The sequence below is a fragment of the Triturus cristatus genome, chromosome 11 (assembly GCF_964204655.1).
Source record: "Triturus cristatus chromosome 11, aTriCri1.1, whole genome shotgun sequence".
Lineage (NCBI taxonomy): Eukaryota > Metazoa > Chordata > Amphibia > Caudata > Salamandridae > Triturus > Triturus cristatus.
This window is the reverse complement of record NC_140594.1, coordinates 159079675-159100805: the sequence shown is the minus strand read 5'-3', so window position 1 is coordinate 159100805 and position 21131 is coordinate 159079675. Positions and strand designations below refer to the sequence as shown.

General features: G+C 48.9%; 1 protein-coding gene across 1 annotated transcript in view; it reads right to left on the bottom strand.

Moving 5' to 3' along the window:
* Nucleotides 1-20701, bottom strand: part of DIABLO (diablo IAP-binding mitochondrial protein) — a 205428-nt gene extending 184727 nt beyond the window's left edge. The window contains exon 1 of the mRNA XM_085633271.1: nt 20546-20701. Within this exon, the coding sequence (XP_085489397.1) occupies nt 20546-20595 (50 nt within the window). The 5' untranslated portion in view covers nt 20596-20701. The remainder of the gene's footprint in view (nt 1-20545) is intronic.
* Between the last annotated feature and the right edge of the window lie 430 nt (nt 20702-21131).

Genomic DNA, 21131 nt, shown 5'->3' with positions numbered 1-21131 from the left:
AGAGGACCCCGGCCAAACACAACTCAAGCTGCAATAATGACCTGCCCAGACAGTTTAAAACTGCCCACAATGAGCAATGCACACCGATCGGAGGATATAATGAATAAAAAAAAGCAGAGGATCGACAAACCTCCAAAAACAAATCATAAAAACATACAAATGAGGTGCAATCAATATATAAAATCCAAAGGGATAGCCTACATTCTCCTAGTAAAAAGATTAAGCCTGGTCGAGAAATCACATTGCAGAGATGCCACCACCACAGAAGAGAACAACTTCAGATACAAGTAAATCAGCATCAGGACAAGCGGAGAGGGCAAGATCCGAATCGACAGTTCGAAAATCAAACTCTCACCCAAGCTTCGGCATCACAGTTACGAATTGTCGAGCCAGCAAAACCTTTAAAAAACTGATTTTAGGGGGCGTGGCTAGCAGCCGTTGAGAATGGCCGCTGCCTAATCGAGCTCCTACCTTCCCGATGCCTATCCTGACACATCCGCTGTCACCCACGACGAAATACATGCTCTGATGCCAGTGTGATAACTCTTCAACCCCCCGTGGGGACTGTGGATCGGTGGACGGAGGAACGGCTGCCCTGTGTCGTCTGTTTCCTACGACGGAGCTTCAAACACTAATGGCGGCGCCCAGGAGACACCCGAAGTGAGGGATGGTCCCGAGGCGTGACGGGGATCGGACCCGGATCGGTGGCTGCATGTAAGGTATTCCTCAGCACAGCGGCGGATGCAGGGTGCGGGCGGCCCGTAAACCGACGTGCGGAAGTGGGGCGCCTGAGGAGGCTGGAACACAGCCCGGCACTACGTTCAGTGGCGAGGAGCACCCGGGGTGCGCCGGAACTACTGGAGGCCTGGGTTCCGCGGGCCTGGGCGGCGAGTCGCGCTGCCGCAGGCCCTGCGAAGTCCGTACAGTGGTGCGGAGACCCAACGAAGGGGCTAGAAGAGTCGGGCTGTGGTGGGTGCCAGGTCGGGGTAACCTGCACGTTCCCTTCCCCCCGGACTCGGAGACCTGGCCGCGGAGGATGAATTGAGGCCCCAGCGTGTGGCCGTTACGGGAGGGTGACACGGAGCGGATGCTGCTAAGGGGGCGCTGTCTGCTGCCGCTTTTGTGCTACTGGATGAGCGGTGCTACGAGCCCACTGTAAAGGGCTGTGACCGGGTGAAGTGGCTGAACTGAACTGAAGAGCACCCGGTGAAAGGCGAGTCTACTGGGGGCCCTGGCTCCAGGGCCTGGGCTGTGGGCCGTGCTGCTGAAGGTGACACGGGACAGTGACGCGGAGCGGAGGCTGCCGTGGGGGGGCTGTCTGCGACCGCTTCTGCGTTCAACTGCAAGAGGAGCCCGGAGCTTCAACTAAAGGGCTGGAGCCTAGCGGAGAGGGTCGGACTGCAGGCATTCGGAGAGTGGAAGTCGATGGACTACCTGCACAGGAGGTAGGAAGAGGGAGTGGATGTTGGAGGAGTCCGGGAAAATCAGTGCAGCAGTGACCAATGCCGAATGTGCATAGAGGAGGCCAGGGAGAAGAGACCTGCAGGAGAGGCTGGCTGGATGGGTTTGCAGAAATAAGCCTTGAGGCCCACACTCTGACAGCGCTCAAGGGATCTGATAGATGGCCTGGACTTGAAGGACGAGGCCTTGACTCCTGATCCTTTGGAAGCATGTGCGGACAGGATAAGTCGGCGACAGCTGGAGTCTGAGCCATAGGAGCTGTCGAGGCCGAGACCCTATTGTCGAGGAGTGGGGCATGTGATCTGGTACCCCTGAGATTACTGCTGTTGAACGGCGAAAATAGGAGGACAGAGACACTTCGCACAAGAAGTTGGGGTGACTCACCACGCCACCTCGACGAACATCGCGGCGAGTTGAGCTACCCAACTGGTTATACCCAGCGCTTGAAAGTAGGGACAACGGGGCAGCGGCTCCGGAAGTAGGAAACAAACTCATTCACTCCTGCCGTTGATGGTCCCCACCTAGTGGTCCGCTTGCTGCTGCGTAACCATGGCGACGGGAGGGAAGGGTTCCAAGAACAGTGCCCAAAAGCAGCTGGCAAAATTTGCTTGGTCCAAAACGGTGGGCACGGGGGACTCACCGCAATCGGAGACGGTGGAGGGGCAGCGGCGGGGGCAACTGCGCCTGGACAAGGCCCGGAGCCAACTCTACATGATGTCATGGCGGCTATTAATGGGGTGCGTGCCTCGGTGGACTCTGTTACAGTGGAAGTCTCTCTAGTGCGAGCCGATCTCCGGAAGATGTACGAGAAGGTCAAAGAGCTAAAGATGGTAACTAGTGCCTTGCAGTCAGATACGTCGGAACTCCAAACACAAATGTTCGAAATGCAGAAGAGGCAAGAGAGGAAGTCACAGCAGCTTGATGACAACGAAGGGCGGGTCCGGCGCAATAACATCCGAATTTTAGGGGTTTCGGAGAGAACGGAGGGACCGGCAGCAGACCTATATGTGGAAGATCTTATCACGAAGCACCTGAAGCCTAAGACGTTGTCCAGCTATTTTTCCATTGAAAGAGCCCATAGAGTACCAGGAGGAAGGCCAAAACCGGGAGCCCCCGCGAGGCCCCTTATTGCTCGAGTGTTCAACTATCGAGATAGGGACACTATCCTGCAGACCGCACGTTCTAATCCCACCCTGCATATAGACAATTACGAAGTGGCTTTCTTTCCGGACTTCACGGCGAAGGTTCAGGCCCAACACCGAAGCTTCCAGGCAGTAAAGAGGGAACTACGAGATCGAGAATTCAAGTATGCAATGCTCTTTCCTGCATGGTTGAGAGTGGAATCAGAGGGCAAGTCGTGGTTTTTTGACTCTCCAGAGGCAGTATGGGAATGGATGGAAGGCTGGAGCACGGTGGGAAGCCAAAGAAGAGACAGACCGGGTAGACCCGGTCGGCAGAGGGATCTCAGTAAAGAGACAGGTGATAAAGGCTCGGCGGAGGAGGGAAGTCAGATGAAGGACCGGGACTGATGGACCTGGGTGGTGAGGAGAGTGAACGTAAGCCCATCTGCAAGCGCAACTTCACCACTACGAGACTTCCTTAGAGTGATGACCCTTGGCCTCACTGGATGGGGAGCCGGTGTCCGACTGGAAAGTGCAAGTATGGGGGGGGGGGGGGGGGGGGAGAAGTCAGGGCAGGAGTTGCTAACACCCAGTAAAGCGAGACTTATCAATTAGGACCTAGTGAGCGATTACAGGCCGATGGGTTTTAAGTGTTGTGAGCTGAATGGGACCATATAGAAACGAACTGTGGTTGGCAAAAATATTAGTTAATTGTGATATGAACAGGCGGGGAGGGGAGCTGATCACCCCGTGCATATCTAGCATTTTGGGGAGGGAGAGAGGCACTCTGCCATGTTTGGGGGTGGGTAGTTCTGAATCCACGAGCAGGGGGGCAGGGAGGAGGTTGAGGGATGGGGGAAGAGGGATGTTTGAAGTTACATTGTTTTGCGGGCGAGGGAGTGGGGAGGCGGAAGGGTACCAGTAGGTCTGGACATTGGGTATGTTTCTTATTTGTTGGTTTTATTGGTAAACACTGCTATACTGTGATTCGGAAGCGTAAAGTAGCCATGCTGCACACGGGGCGACAACTGTTTGGTAGGCGGTTTTCAGCTTTTTCTCTGTTTGCGCTAATCCGGGTGTTGGGAAATTGTGTGATGCAAAGCTATGGGGGGGGATAGGGACCGGACGCTTTCCATAATGACCTGGAATGTAAATGCGGTTGGCGATAAGATTAAGAGAGGGATTGTGCAACAGTACTTAAAAAGACACTCTCCGGATGTAGTCCTGCTGCAAGATACGCATCTGGTGGGCCAAAAGCCAAGGCCCTCACTAGGTGGGGAAACAAACTTCTAGTACATTTGGATTACACCACGGGCTCAAGGGGGACGGCCATATTGGTAAAAAAAAAAAAAAAACGCCCCTTATTGTTCACAAGACATGGGCGGATGCGGGAGGCCGGTTCACAGGGGCAGAGGCCCAATGGGATGGAAGACACATCAACATCCTCTCAGTGTATTTACCGTCCGCTCTGGGCAAGGCAGCGCTAGAGGACCTGGGAGGTAAGCTAATAGGACTCCAAGAGGGCACACTAATCGTGGGGGGAGACTACAACATTACATTAGACGATACGGTTGATCGCCAACCACCGAAGTCTAAAGAGAGAGCCAACGCCCCAATGGCTGACTTTGCGATGGCAATGGGGCTGACGGATGTGGGTCGTGCTCTTCACCCACTTGACAAATTATTTACGTACTTCTCTAATGTCCATAGTAGCTTATCACGTATAGACTATTTTCTCACACGTCTGTCCTCAATAGGTGATTTCGCCCAGTATAAAGTTTTACCAAGAGGCATATCAGACCACTCTCCAGTCTGGCTGGAATACACACACTGGGAACGACAACCACGCACTACCATTGTTCTTAACCCTTGGCTTCTACACGTACCGGATATAAGGCATGAACTCCGCAGACAATCCGAGAACTACTTTACTGAAAACGTGGGTTCGGTAGACTCAGCGCAAACACTCTGGGAAGCATACAAGGTAGTAATCAAGGGGCAAGCTTTATCCCTGAAGACTGGATATGTCGCAAAAAAGCATGAACTTATGGTTCAGGCGGAGTCCGACCTCCTGGCACTGGACCGGGAACACTTACAAAATCCCTCCCCAGATGCGAGCCACAGACTTCTACTGAAACAAGAGGAATATAGGAATAAAAACCAGGGAACAAATGGTGACTAAGCACCGTGCCACCCAACACAGACTTTATGAACTTGGTGAGAGGACTGGCAAGACATTGGCATGGTTGGAAAGAAGAGAGCAGGGATCTAGATGGGTACATAAACTGACGACACCGGGAGGTGACACGGTGCTGCATCCACGAGAAATAGCGGAGCAATTCGCTGATCATTTTGAAAGGGTATCCACCCCCTCTACGCATTATACGGCTGAAGACTCTCGTCTGCTCCTTCGGGACAGTAATGTGCCAAGCCTCTCGGATGGGGAAAGGGAGACCTTAGAGGCTGACCTCTTGAACAAGGAAATACGTAAAGCCCTGGGACAGATCAAGTCTGGAAAGGCTATGGGTCCAAACGGCATTCCAGCAGAGTTTCTGGAAGCAACTGCCTCCCTGGCTATACCACACCTGAAAGCCATGTATTAAGAGAGCCTGGAAGTAGGTAGTTTACCAGAGGATCAGCGACTAGCCACCATAGTGGTCATCTACAAGCAAGGTAAACCGGCAGACCAATGTGGCTCCTACAGGCCAATCTCGCTGATTAACGTGGAGACAAAGTTGCTAGCCAAAGTCTTGGTGAATAGATTGGTGACAGTTATCACATCGCTGGTCCACCTGGATCAATCTGGTTTTATGCCAGGAAGGAATCCACATTATATATGTTGAGAGGCCCAGCCCCCGACTTCCGTCGAATTGCAATATAGCAGTGGCGACGGAGGGGTTTCGCTATCTGGGAATCTATGTTACTCCAGACCCAGATCGCTTTTATAGCTCCAACCTGGCTCCCCCTCTGGCTAGACTGCGAGCCGACGTAAAGCACTGGAGGTCGTTGCCTTTAACACTGTTGGGGAGGGCTGCACTCTTCATGATGCTGGCCCTTCCTCGTTTCCTTTATATACTACATAACTATCTGCATAGAGTCCCGGATTCGTACTTTAGAGCAGTGGACGGTGAAATTCGTACGCTGCTGTGGGATGGAAAGGCCTTCAGGATCGCACTTAAAAAACTGACGAAAGGGTGGTACGATGGAGGCATTGCACTCTCTGACCTGCAGTGTTATTACTGGGCTGCGCAACTGGTTGCTGTCAACCACTGGATGCATCATCCCCCTGATGACCCAGCGTACGTGCTTGACCGATATCAAACTGACCGGTCCAGATATCTGGGGGCTCTATACACTGCCGACAGGAAAAAGAGGGGGAGGTTCTTCGGACCTACTCAACATACACTTGAGATCTGGCACATAGTCAATTCCCAGCTGGGGTGGGCTGGAGTCCTCTCGCGGGCCACAGCGTTGTGGTTCTCCCAGAAGCTCGGCATGCTGTGCTATCAGCCCGGGTTCGACAAGTGGGACCTTATTGGGATTTCGGCGGTGAAAGACCTGGTACAGAAGGGAGCACTACTTACTTTTGAGGACCTCCGGAGGCGCTATCATATGCCGCAAGGAGAGGTATATAGATATTTGCAGATAAGACATGCGCTGACGGCGGCGTTCCCGTATTTTAAAGATATACCAGAAACGTCGCCACTAGAGGACCGTCTATTAGATGGGCCTCTTAATTCAAAGGCAATATCCCTAACTTACAAAAAGTTGAGCAATAACTTACCAGACACATTTCCGAAGCTTAGAGAGCGGTGGCAAGATGACCTAGGCCCTATAGGGGACGAAGACTGGAAAACGGCTGTCCCCTCGAGAAGCGGCAATCACAGAAAGATTCAGGCTGATTCAGCTTCGCATATTGCACCGATCATACATCACAGGGAAAGTTCTGGCGAGAATAGTAGCTAGACCTGACGACTTATGTATGAAGGGATGTAGACAACAGGCCACATTTTATCACACGTTGTGGAGTTGCCCAAAGATACGTCCACTTTGGGATGGGGCCTCAGAGCACATGCAAACCTCCCTGTGGAAAGACATAGTACTGAAACCACAAATGGGACTGTTGAACATATGGGAGGCAACTGACCTCACAGACACTGAACAACACTTCATAACACTGGGATATACGTTGGTGAAGCGAGAATTGGCCAGAGGCTGGGGGTGGTGGGAGGGGGGGGGGGGAGTTAACCCACCACGCGTCACCTTGTGGGCTAACGAAATGGATAGGTGCATGCTAGCAGAGACTGCAGTTTTTAGGGCTTGGGGGTCGCCCCAAGAAATGGGATAAAAGTGGTCGCATTGGAATGCATATCGAGGGAATCTCTGTGTATCGCCTACTGTCGAAATGGAGATGAATAAACAAGTAGGATGTGAGGGGAGGGTATAATATGCATTGAGAACTAATGGCTGTTCCTTACTATGTTGAACGTCTTGGAGATGTCGTCCAATCATGTATGTATGGCTGTAATTGAAACCAATAAACAAATTTAATAAAAAATAAAAATAAAAAAAAGATTTTACTTACTCCACATTACATATCACAAGGACCACAAGATTACTTAAATAGAGGAAATGTCCTAATTCTTATGGCAGCCATTCCAACATTGAAACACCTCTCCTCATCAGACCTACTAGCAATCGAGATCATTGAACAGTTGAATAACAACAACTTGGAAAAAACTCTCTCAACGTGGAAGAACGAAGAAATAGCTCTAACAATACTAAAATCTGCACCCCAGTTTGAGGCCTGGGGATATCTCTGTCTAAGCCTACAAAGCAACATTACCCCACTCTTCTGCTATCCTCACTCCGTACTAAGCTCAATCATCCCAGTATTAAGCCTGTTTATTCAGTACTACATAGTGCGAGAGGCAAAGAGGTGGATAAGGCATAAACATTGAACATACAAGATACAATTCACAGAGAACATGGCAGATCAAAGCCCCACAAATGAACCGAATGACCCTTAATAACACCTGCTATATGCGAGCTCCCACCAATTAACATCTTGTCATGGAACATAGCAGGTGCAAAGCATGACCTGCAGGACAACGTACCACCTGAGAACTGGAAATATTTTGAAATCTTTGCCTTTCGGGAAACATGGTTAATATCCCCTGTACACACTCCAGGGCGCATTCTCCACCACGTAAAAGCAGTAAGAACCTAGCGGTACGGCAGACCAAAGGGTGGCCTCGCCGTATATATCTCCACATCAGCCTAACTGCCCACTACAACAACGGATATGCAACTAATTAAAATGGATTTGGGTCCTAACACAGTGGCAAGTACTATCATTCTTATTAATGTATATGCACACTTGAAACATGAGACTAAAAAAGCGCTATTGAAATTACTGAGTGCAACTATAGCAGAACTTCGGTTCGAACATCCTACGTTGGAAATAATACGGGTGATTTTAACTCAAATCTGATATACAACCTCGGGGAAGAACATAATCGCAGCAAATGCAGTCTGGTCAGTGCAATCTCAATCCCACTTAACGTTTAAATGATCCGATCTAGGAGGGCAGAAGCTAGTGACAGATCTTGAAAACCTAGGGATGAGAGTACTAAATGGCAGAGCTGCACAGGACAGACCTCCGGCTTGCACGTATCATGGTCCCAACGCACGTTCGACGATAGATTATACAATCGTCTTCCTACCGCAGCTCGCCCACATTTTTTTTTCCCGATCATCTATACTACAGACAGTGACCACTCATGTCAATGTCTTGAATTGATAATTTCCTTTCCAAGGCACATGATAGCACCAACAGAGATAGGGTCAAGAACATCGATAAATCTTAAACGCTTAAGATGGACAAGTAGTACACTTCCGCAAATCGCATCAAGGGCAAATTAATTGATGATAATATATGAATTTCAGAACGGTTTGGTGGTAGAATCTTGGGCCACCTTCTTAACAAACATTACAGGAGACCCCGTTAAACAAACTTGCACCAAAGTACGAAGGGCGACCAAAGCAGTACCCTGAGCAGAACAGCCAGAAATTTTAGGAAAAAATTAGGAGGAGCGATCAGATACACAAGAGGCCCAAATCCACTCAAAATGACCTGGGCACAAATACAATTTTTCAAAAAGCAGTACAAAAAACAAATTTGGCATTGCAACTGTATACATTTTGGACCAAACTCCTACACAACGCTGAATGATCAAATGTAAGGGCCTTTTGGGAACAAATCAATTTGCTTGTAAGACCTTTAAAAGTCATAAACCCAACCTGCATCACGGAGACTGCGCGAATACACCATATAGCCACCACCTTCTCAACAACAGCTGTGGAAAAAACTGTGGTGCAGGAAATATCGAACTATTCCCAGATCAAGGGCCAAACCCAAATAATGCAATAGACAGTAGAAATTTCAGCAGAGTTTATACTACCTGTAGAATTAAAGGGATTATCAAAGCTCAACCAAGTGCATAAAACAGTTATGACCTTCACTAAGTCGGAAGCATCATGAAGAGCACCAGGGGGCGTGGCTTGGCGCCGATGTAAGCAGCAGCGGACCTCGGAGCTCCTCCGTGGCTGCCCTCCGCCGTAGATCATCCTGACGAGCTACGGAGGCCCCTGATGCCGAATACCGGGTGCCCTCCTGGACGAACTTTTGAAGCGAGAGAAGCGCTGGAAAGGGAGAAAATTGTGATCTCTGCACGTTGCTCTTCATTGAATCGGGTCCCAAAATGGCGGCTGTGATCGGAGGAGGAGACGCCAGCCGTTAGGGATTGCAAGTGCCCCTGGCACAACTGCTGGCTGTCATACCCCAACTGCTCGGAGGTAGGGTCTTGCCTGGGAACCCTCTGGCCGGTGAAGCTGCGGGGCGGAGAGGAGGGACTCGCCTCGGTGGGCTGCCTGGCTGAGGCTGCCTGACCCTAAGATGGCGGAAAGGGGGAGCCTGCCTGCGCAGCAGTGAAACTACTCGAATCTAGACCGCCTCTCCAGCAGAAGACGACCACCGGCACGGATTAGCGCTCTACCCTGCTGAGGCGGCAGACTACAGCGACACCCGACTGCACTGGTGCTGGGACGGAAGGAGAAGTTCCCGTGGCCGGAGCTACTGAGGGTCGCGCGCATGGTGATCCTGCGGACGAGCACAGTGCGTGGAGGGTCTGGTGATTGCTGTGAATGCCCTGGACTCACGGAGGATTTGCGGTGCGGTCAGGTGGGAGAAGGACGGGCGGAGGCACGAGTGGCCTGAGACTGGAAGCACCTGGAGTGACCTGCTATTCCAGGATTCGGTGATTTGTGCGCACGGACTACCCCTGGTGAGTGCTCGCGGGCACCCTACATGCCCACGCTGAGTGGTACAGAGACATGCCAAGAGAGCGGTGCTGAGAGAGAGTGTGGGGGCTGGATTGGACGAAGACACTGCTCAAAGCACGATTGCACTGGCGCCGGAGGTGCACTGTGACGGACCGCCTTACAGTGGGGGAGGCGAGGTCTAACATCAATGGAAGCGCAGGAACATTCCTTCGCCTGAGCCGGTCATTGCGAGCGCCCTCACAGCGCCTTGGGAGTACCGGGCCCGGACTCTGCTGCACTGGAGGACCACAGTAATAGCGCTGCAGGTCTTCCTACTTTTGGGACTGCTGCGGGGGCGAGCCCTCTGTTCCTAGAAGGGCCATCCGTCACACTACTGAGGGAGCTGGGGCAACTCCCAGGGGCTACTATGGATTGGAATCGCCTGGTTCACGTACTGCCAGACAAGTCACGCGTGGGCTGAGGGGCGGGTGCCATTGCACCCACTGGAGGGCGGCAGCATCGCACTTGACCGGGGAGGGCGGGGCCCAAGGACCTTACGCACGCATCGCCCTCCTTCTGACAATAGCTTGCAAAATGGGAAGAGTGTCCAGGAGCAAGAGATGCGAGGTTCTGCGGCCGACCGACCCGGAACAACACACAGACGATGAGGAGAGTACGGCCGGGAGGCGCGGAGTGGGGCAACCCGGAGACCCCTCACTGGGTGACATCATGCAGGCCATTATATTCTCACGGGAGGCATTGGAAGCGAGAATGGACGCCATTGGGTCGGATCTCACCCTCTTGAAAGATGACCACCGAAAACTTAAAGAGAGGGTAGTAACCAACGAGACTACCATGAAGGACATACCAGATGCGGTCACCATCCTTCAAAGCTCACTGAAAGAAGTGATGAACAGGGTCAAGGTGCTCGAGATGAGAGCTGAGGACAGTGAGGGGCGTTTGAGAAGGAATAACCTCCGCATTGTAGGCGTTCCGGAACGAGAAGAAGGGGCTGATGCGGTCCAGAACCTGGAAACATGGCTGAAAACGGAGGTGGCCCCGGAGGGTCTCTCCCCCTTCTATGCCCTGGAACGTGTTCACAGGGTTCCGGCTCGCCCACCTAGACCTGGAGCCCCACCCCGTCCACTTGTGGTGCGACTACTGCATTACCGGGATCGGGACTTTCTTCTACAGAGGGCCCGTGAGAAACAGAATATACAGATCGGGAACAGCAAGGTGATGATATTCCCGGAATATACTAGGGAAGTGCAGCGCCAAAGATCCTTCTTCCTGGCTGTTAAGCGGAAACTGCACCAACTTCGTCTTCCCTACGCAATGCTGTTCCCGGCCCGCCTCAGGGTAACTTCAGGGGCAGAGACGCACTTCCTTCTCACCCCACAAGCCGCTTGGGACTGGTTGGAAACCTGAGGTGACACTGGACCACGCTCGCTATATCTGAATTCACCCCAACAGCGGTTGTCTCCCGTTTCACCCCCACGGAGGTCCATTTCTCCTGCTGGCCGCCGACGGGAGCGAGACAGGGCGGTTCTGGCAGTGGCAGCCATTAGCCATGGGAATGGCAGTCCGACTGGCAATGACACGGACCGCGAGAGGGACAGAACTGAGAGCTCAGGATTGAGTAGCGTCCAGGGGCTCTCTGATGCTGAACTTCCGGACGTCACTCCGCAGACGGCAGACGAGGTGTTTGGTTGATTGGTCTGCCGGTTCCTTGGGGAGAAGATGATGGGCTGCCCACTATAGCCCCTGGCCCCAGTAGCCTAACTGATACATGATGGAGGGACTTGGCTGTACCGTGGGGCCCAGCTGGAAGACCTAGCGATGGCGGGGGGAGTTCTGGGGACAGCGGGAGCGAGACACGCACCTGCACCTTTTTATGGCTTTGAGTATGAATGCTTTAGTCCTGTTCTTGTGTGCCTGTCCTGGGGTGTGGGAGTTGGGTAGGGTTTACAGTTTGGGGTAAGTGGGTTGGGATCAGACATGTCGCTAAGGAGGGGGGATCACTGCTATCAGAGTATAGAGTCAGGATTATGGGTACCTCCGTAGGCATAAAAATTATGACCTGGAATGTCAAGGGGATGCATACAATGAGCCGGCGGCACAAAATACATGCCTACCTGACGAGAAGAGGGGTGCAAATAGCATTACTTCAAGAAACTCACTTGACTAAGACCGAAGGAGCTGCGCTACAGCGCCGATGGAGGGGTCAGGTGTTTCACACTACGTACTCGACCTTTGCACGAGGGACCTTGGTGTGGGTGCGAGCGGGGGTTCCCTTTCAATGTGTAAGACATATAATAGACCCTGAGGGGCGATTCGTGGTAGTGGTGGGGCGCCCTAATGGGCGAGATATTACTATGGCAAGTATATACGCCCCTAATGTTGATCAGCCGGCTTTCTTTGCACAACTAACTCAGAAACTAGCGCCAGTCCTGACTGGCTCTGTGCTGTTGGGGGGGAGGACTTTAACTGCATTACTGAAGTGGCCCTGGACCGGTCTCACCCACCCCTCCCTGACGCCCCCACGCATAGAATAGCAGAAGCCCGACGTGACTGGCAGTGACACTGGGGGCTGACAGACACTTGGAGGGCTCATCACCCAGAGGAACGGGACTACTCTTATTTCTCTGCTTTCCATGAGCTACATGTTACGTTGGACTCTATTCTCTGTTCCCCAGATGTGCATGGAGGCATCACTCTGAGTGAATACTTAGCCAGGACAATATCAGATCATAATCCCCTGTTGGTGTCCATGAATTGGCTGCGAGTCAGGTCCACTATTCCCAGTTGGCGCCTCAGACCGGAGACGTTGGAAGACCAGGTCTTTCGAGCCACAAAAGGCACTGCGATCAAGGAGTACTTCCAGATCAACACTAACACGACCACTAGCATTCACAATGAGTGAGATGCTTTCAAACTAGTGATAAGAGGTCTCTGTATAGGAGAAGCAGTTGGGGTGCGCAGAACCATGTTGAAGGAGGCTCAGAGGGCATAACAGCAGCTCCGAGACGCGGAAAGGGATAGACCTGAACGGGTGGATAGACAAGAGGGGCTTACGACGGCCAGGGAAGGATTGGCGACCCAAGTGGAACGCCTGAGATGTTTTGATTATAGGGCGTACGTGGCGCGGGCACATGCTGAGAGAGACAAATCTGGGGAACTGCTGGCGTGGCTGGCCAACCCGGCACGAAGGGGAACACCAATCTTAGAACTGTGAGCTGGAGATGGTGCAGCGTATTACGGGCAGCAGGCTATTAATGGCCAGTTTCTGGAATACTACACTGCCCTTTATCAAAGCCAACTAGACCTCGGGTATTGGAGGAGGAGGATTTTCTGGATATTGAACTCCCTCAGGTTGAGGTGGGAGACGCAGAGAAATTGGGTCGAGATGTGGAACTAGAGGAGGTCCGGGAAGCAATAAAACGTATGGCCAGGAATAAAACCCCCGGCACAGATGGGCTCCCAATAGAGTTTTACACCACATTTGTGGATCAGTTGGCCCCTCATCTGTTAGCCCTTTACAACAGGTCGTAGCGAGATGGCTGCTTGCCTCGTTCCACCAGAGAAGCAATAATCGTACCACTCCTCAAGCCAGACAAACCGGCGTGGGATCGCGCTGCCTATCGCCCCCTCGCAATGCTTAATCTTGATTACAAGATATTGAGCAGCATTCTAGCCGGCCGTCTACTGACCCACATGACAGCACTTGTGCATGTAGATCAGGTCGGGTTTATCCCTTCCCGGAACACGGCCATGAATGTCCGCCGACTCTGTCAGCTGCTTCACAATTCAGCGCATTTCGGAGAAGAGGCGTGTATCTTATCGATTGACATTGAGAAGGCATTTGATAGTTTAGAGTGGCCGTATGTGTTTCAAGTGCTTCGTGCTTTCGGTCTAGGTGAGGGATTTGTGGACTGGACGAGGATATTGTACAACCTCTTGAGCGCCAGGGTCCGCACTGGGTGAGTGATTTCGGAGGCCTGCAGTGTGGGCAGGGGGACGAGACAGGGTTGCCCGATGTCTCCCCTCCTGTTTGCACTGGCAATGGAGCCGCTGGCGGTGCACGCAAGATTGGGACGATAATACAAGGGACTGGACGGGGTGGGTCAATTCCATTACATCGCTCTGTACGCGGACGATCTCCTAATGTTCCTTGCCAATGCTGCCGAGGAGCTGCGGGGGGCTCGGGAATTGTTGGCTAGGCTGGGGCGCGTGGCAGGCCTCAGAGTCAACTGGAATAAGACCTGCCTTTTCCCTATTCGGGGTGGCAAAGGGATACCACCAGATGCGCTAGACGTGAGGTGGGAAAGCAGCTGCCTGACTTATCTAGGAGCCCGGATCTATCACGAACCCTCTGACCTGCTGGAAGGGAATATCGGAAGGGCGTTACGAACCACCAGGATCAATTTTGAATTCTGGGGGACCCTTCCACTGTCAGTAGCGGGAAGGGTGGCGTTGCTAAAGATGGTAACCTTGCCACGCCTTCTGTACTACTTTGGCTCACTTCCCCTATGGATACCGCGAAAATACTTCACCCAGCTCAACACCATGGCTACGGGATTTTTATGGGGGTCTGGGAGACGCAGAGTGGCGCTTCCTACCATGCAGCGCCCCAGGCGGGAGGCGGGATTCGCAGTACCTGACTTTGAGGCCTATTACCACGCAGCCCAATTTCAATGGTTCACAAAGTGGATGGCCAGGGGATTACACCTGGGGGAAGACCACAGGGGGCATGGGCCCGGACCTGCGCCAGCTCTCTCGGACGTTCCTCCGGCTTCCTCTACGCGAACGAGAGATCTAGAGGGAGCTGTGGGTGGTGCGGCAGAGCTGGAATCAGGCCAACAGAAGAGCCAAGGTGGGGCCCCCGTATGCCCCGGAGATCCCGCTGAGGGTCTGCGAGGTACTGCCACATGAGGGGGATTGGCAGCGACTGCGCGGCTGGGAAGAAGTGGGGGTCTCCACTGTTGGGGACCTCTATGAGGATGGCGTCCTTTTACCCTACCAAGACCTCTTAGAAAGGTACGAACTGCCCTGCGATGACTTTCTCTTACATGCTGCTTTGACGGCAGCTATCCGTAAACACTGGAAGAAGGGGATGGCGGAACCCCCGACCTCTCTCCCCTGTCAATATGTGGTATATGCGGCAGGGACGATCAAAGCGGTAACCTGCCTATACAGGCGTATTACTCAGGAGCTCAGGTCCCCTTTGGGGAGGCTACGTATTAAGTGGGAAGCGGACCTTGGGATCCCTTTAGAGGAGAAGCCGTGGGAGGCGCTGATGGAACGGGCGTGGAAATGCTCTAGAGATGCGAGGTTTCAGCTGATATAGTTTTAATGTCTTCCACATGGCGTATCTCACCCCGCACAAAATCAACACATTTTTCGGGTCCCGAACTGCCTGTCCACGTTGTAAACTAGAGAATGCTACATTTTTACACATGTTTTGGGTCCATTGCTGCAAGAGTATTGGGGGGAGGTAACGGCTAAAGTGGGTGAAATAACGGATAGGGCCATTGATCAGACCGCGGGTTTTTGTTTAATTCACTGGTTCCCTCACACTGCCCGTAACAAAGTTACCAGTAAATTCATAGACTTGGGGCTAGTCCTTGCTAAAAGAGAAATCACCAGTCATTGGAAAGCGGTCAAGGCGCCTAATGTTACACGATGGCTGCGAGAGTTTATAAAGTGGGCCGACTGCGAGGGGATTTTCAGAATACAAATGGCCCAGAGAGCCAATAATGACAATATGTTGACTGCAGCCAGAGCATGGGTGGCGATGGTGGACTTACTTAAGAACCCGACGGACGACAATGACTGATCCCCTTCGTGAGGAGACTTGCGCACATGAACGGCTGCATTGCCCTTATGGAGCGGGTAGCGTGGTTGAAGGGCAGCGAGTACTAAGTGGTAGCTTCCGTCCTTTTGTCCCCTGACATTGAGATACCAATAGTTCAATCAGTATGACTCACTCTTAAAACTGGGAGATGGCGGAAGGAGCGACATGTCTGACGGTGGGAGGGGGCGGGGAGGGTGTTTGTTAACCCGTTAACTATTGAGGTGGATTAGAGCGAGGCCTTGCAGAGACGCTGATAATAGTAGAGGCATAATGAAACAATAAAATTTGTTTTGAAAAAATGAAGAGCACCATGACAAGAAGTCAACAATCTACACAATATTCTGAAGAACAAATATCCAAGGTCATAGTTAAGGGCAGACTAGATGGGACGCCAGGCCCAAATGGCATACTGCAATCATTTTACAAGCAAGATCCTGACTTCTGGGCGGCCAAGTTGTTCTGCCTATTTCAGGAGGTAAATGTTACAAACAATCTTTCAGAGAACTGGAGAGGCTCTATAATCAATCCAGTTTATAAGGGTGGGGGAATCGAACCGACCCAGCTAATTACCGCCTGATTGCCTTAATAGATGCTGAAGCAAAATATTATGCCTCATTGATTTTGGTGGATTTATTAGACTGGTCTGAGAGTAACAACAAAATCCCAGTCAATCAGTCTGGCTTTCGAAGGGGCAATGGTACTACCACAAACATTCTCGCCCTAGGTCTAATGGCAGACAAAAGCTTACGACAACGACAAAATCTGTTTCTATGTTTCGTAGATTTTAGAGCTGCATTCGATTGAGTTAATAGAGGCATTTTATGGCATAAGTTGAAGCAGTCGGGCCTTCCGGAAACAATATTGTGACCTATAATACAATTGTATACCAACACATGGATTAGAGTAAAAATTGCAGATGGAAAGAGGTTAACCAGGAACGCGCGAGGGCCTTAAACAGGGCTGTGTGTAAGCACCCCACTTGTTTAATCTTTTCATGGCCAACTTATCACCAAGGCTAGATGGAACCAACTCACACCCTCCATGTTTGGGCACGCTGTCTAGAACACACCTCTCTTATGCAGATGACATTGTGCTCTTAAGCCACACAAGAATTAGCCTGCAAAAAGCAATTACCGAATTGGGGATCTTTGCGGAGGCGAATCTGCTAGAAATAAATGTCACAAAAACAAAAGCCATGATAATAAGCCGCCGCCATCATAAACAATCACCATTTAAAATTAGTAATACAAAACTGGAAGTGGTCCGTAGTTATAAATACTTAGGGGTTCAGATGGACAGTCGATTATCTTTTCAAAAGCAGAACATTTTGTTCGATGTCAAAGAGGTTAAAAGGTCCATCATTCACTCCACTTTTAATGGTAATGAAAGCAAAACTTTTGCCAACAGTAGCCTATGGAAGTGAAGTTCAGCACAGCAAAGATGCAGCATTCTTGGACTACCTTCAAACACAGGTATATAAAAAGGTATTCTCTCTGCCCTGTAACTCCTCACCGGCACAAATTCGGTTAGAATTCGGGTTGCACCATCAGCAACTGCAAAGAAGATATGTAGCTACAAAAACTTGGTAGAAAGTTTGGTGCAACCGTGAAAATCAGCCCAATAATGCGCTTTGGAATGCAATACAAGGTGATTCCCATTTCGCTTATACCAAGTATCTACATTCATCATTAAAGCTTACAAATATGGTTGATCTGTGGCAGCGGAATCTACCATTTTCTGCCTTTCAACAACTACTAAAGAAGGCGTCAAAGCAGCATTCACTAATAGAGGACAAATCCAGGCTAAGTAAACAAGCACATGCATGGATGGTTTTGCAATGATATACAAAATTGCAACCAGCAACATACTTGGGTCTATCATTTTCTCCCCATTTAAAGACTAAGTTGCTGGCAATACGATTTGGAATGCTATCGTCTAATGCAGACCTGCCAGGCTGGATGTATCAGGGTCCAAAGTAATGCAGCCTTTGTGAATCCCCAACGCAGGACTTTATTCACTTAGTATGCATCTGCCCAGCTCTAAGTTTACACCGTCGACAACTACTAAAGAACCTGTTTAATGCAAGAGGCATTCGTACCTGCCGAACAGCTATATTAAGATGCCTCGATCCAAATGACCCTCAGCTTAATTGTCATTTAGTACAATTTTTTTTTACAAATTATGAGAACGTTTTAAAAACATAGTTAGATGCAAAATACAAATGCACTTTAGAGACTACGCCTGATGTCTCCTATCTGCAGAATACACACAATATATGGGTAAAGTGCAACAGCACTTTAGGGACAAGTTCTTAAGACTCCGTTACTTTTCAGTCCTCAAACTCAAATTACGTGCTTCAGATCCTGCTGTAATAGGTAACTTTTATTAGGCACATTTCCTTTTAAGCACATTTTAATGGTGTTTTGTATTTAATCTTGATGGTAAATTGCAATTCTTTTAGAGACTATGCCTGATGTGTCCTCTTCGTACTGTACGCACAATATATGGGTAAAGCATAACGGCACCTTAGGGACTAGTTCTCATGCATCTCTCTGTTACCTTATGTATCGCATAACGTCGTTAGTCCTGATTCTCAAATTATGTGCTCAGGTCCTGATGTAATTCGTAATTTTAATAGGCTTATTTTTTATGTATAGTTTAATGTTGCTTTGTATTTAGTTTTGTTAGTATATTGTTATGGTTTTAATTAACTTAACAATAAAATATATTGATTCTGATTCACTGGCGTGTCACCAAAACCAACAAAGTCCTGCTGTATGAAGCATAAGCTTTCACACATGACAAAGAGAGAAGAACACCACAATTATTTAATTATCCTGAACAGGTTGTTTAATAGCATTGTAGTGGCATTTGTGTGACCTTAAAAGGCTCCATCCATCACAGAGGCATCTGGGCGACAGAAAGGTAAAACAATAGCCTTGCTTGATAATGAGTCTAGCTCAAGTAGCTAGATAAACCAATTATGATATTTGCTCGAAGAATGGGTCATCTGGTCTCAAATAAACTTTTAGTGTATACGATTTTCTTTTATGCTTTTTGTTTAATACTCCTTCCTCCTAAGACTATATTGATATACGAGAAACAGTTTTGGTATTACCCTGCATGTGAATACTTCAATATACCACATTTGTTCTGATGCATCAAAGGTGTGTGTGTGTTTTTTTTTTTTTTAAAGCGCAACTTAAACGACAGTCCGAAGAAGAAATATCTGAGACCAAATCTGCTACAAAGAAAGACTATACAGTACCATTTGTATGGTACACGAGGAAATGAAAGTAATATTTTAAATTAATATGCATACTATTTCAATAGCACTAGCATTTTAACTCAAATAAATGAAATGCATTTTCATGATGTTTTCAACAGCATAACCACTTATGCACTTAATTGCACTTAATGCAAAGAAGAATGAGCATTCCGTTATAGTTGTTGAATATTTGTTTGTGAAAATTAACTGGTGTCTGAATGATTTTGATCTGTAGTTTTACAGTATTTAGATTTTTTTTTGTAATGAGTAGATATGTGTAGGAGGTTTGTGCAAAAACTAAATAAATAACATGTATTTTATATATACTGAGCTTGTCTGCATTAGCTATGCAATACAGTTCTGTATTAAAACTGTGGTGTTTACAAGGAGGTTTATCTTCAGTTAATTCATCAGGTGGTATGTAGAGGCAAAAATCAAATCAAATCAAAGATTTGCTTTATTCGGTTAATATTTAAAACCATCAAAGCACGGTACAATAATTCATGGTACGGGCAGGTACAATAGAATTTCACAAAAAATACAAAACATTGGCGCAATACACATTAAAAGTATGTCCAATAAATAAATCTAATTAATTTGTATGTAGAGGCATAAAGTTCTGAAAAAATACGAGGTATACGATTTCTAAACAGAAGGGTCTTGAAACTGTGTTTTCACTGTATTGTGACGTATTGGTGCGTCGCTTTACTTCTTGGAATTTGATTTCTAATATTCTAATAAATAAGACCGGTTAGTATACATCAATAAAATATTGATATATTTATATGTGCCTTGCGTTGTTTTTATTTTGTTGTATACATCTGTAGGGGTTCCTACTAGATGCAAGGTGGCTAACATGCTTTCGCTCTCCATATTGCGTCACTTGTGCCATATCCTGACAGCACAGCTAAGACCACCAAAGCACACACGTCCCAGAGAAATGTGCCTGTACGTTTCCCTACACATTGCATGATCTTTCATCACATCAGAGGTGGTTACTGCAATCGAACTCTACTGTCCGCCATGATACACTTCCGTTCACTGTTCCCTGTACTTTACACACACATATAATGCTTATCATAATATCCCTCTCTATGAGATGACAGAATGCGCGCCATCCCCTCCAGTTTTATTCCAAAATGCCCCTCACCTGGGACCCCACAATTATACTCATGTGACAGAAGAAAGCTGTTTCTGTGGGACCTGCCGAGTGCGCAGTTGTGCAACTCTTGTTCCGGTTTTTACTCTCTATTTAATTTCACGAGTCTCCCCAATACTATTCGAATACAAGACAACAGGCAAACACAAGCACCTCCAATCTTTTATGTAAAGTCCCTTGACTGTTCCCATCAGTGAGCATGTTATGCACAAGAATAACACGAGCAACCAAAGAATATTCTTCGTCACTCTACACCCGCAAAAAACGAAACGCGTCTACTGATGTTGTCAAATGACTGCTCAAGTTAGTCTGACCATATCCATATCGGGTGCTTTCCACAATTAACTAATACTACATACCTAATGACAGTGTGAAGTCTCCTCAAAAGCCGACCAGTAAGAGCCGCCATCTTACTTCCCCACCCAGGAAATTACAATAACAGCACTTCCAGGGTCAGGTCTAGTCATAGAGTCACTTGAGATGACGAGTACTGTCACCATGGAAATATAAAAGCATACTCAGGCAGCATGAATAGGAGACTTCACTCTTTTGGCACACCGTCATGGAAATAGAAAAGAGACATCGCACTGGAAGTTCTTCATGTTGTAAGAAAAAGTGGCGGCCACCTTGGAAATGTATGGTATCGATGTAACGCCTACCTGGGACAGATGCCTTCGCGAAAAAAGAACAAGAGATTCCTAAATTTTTCGATAATAATCATGCACATTTTATATTTTGGTTTATATTTATAGTGTCAGAGGTGAGGATTAGACCATTCTTTCCGTTGCTTTATTTTCACAGCAACTCCATTCCAAAATGCGAAAAATTCTACATTATCTACTAAATAAACAAAAACTTCAAAACGTAATCCTCATCATCCATTCAAAAGATTCCCCCTAATTAAAATTCTATGTCAAGCCCAGAAGCTTGATCATGCTTGAACTT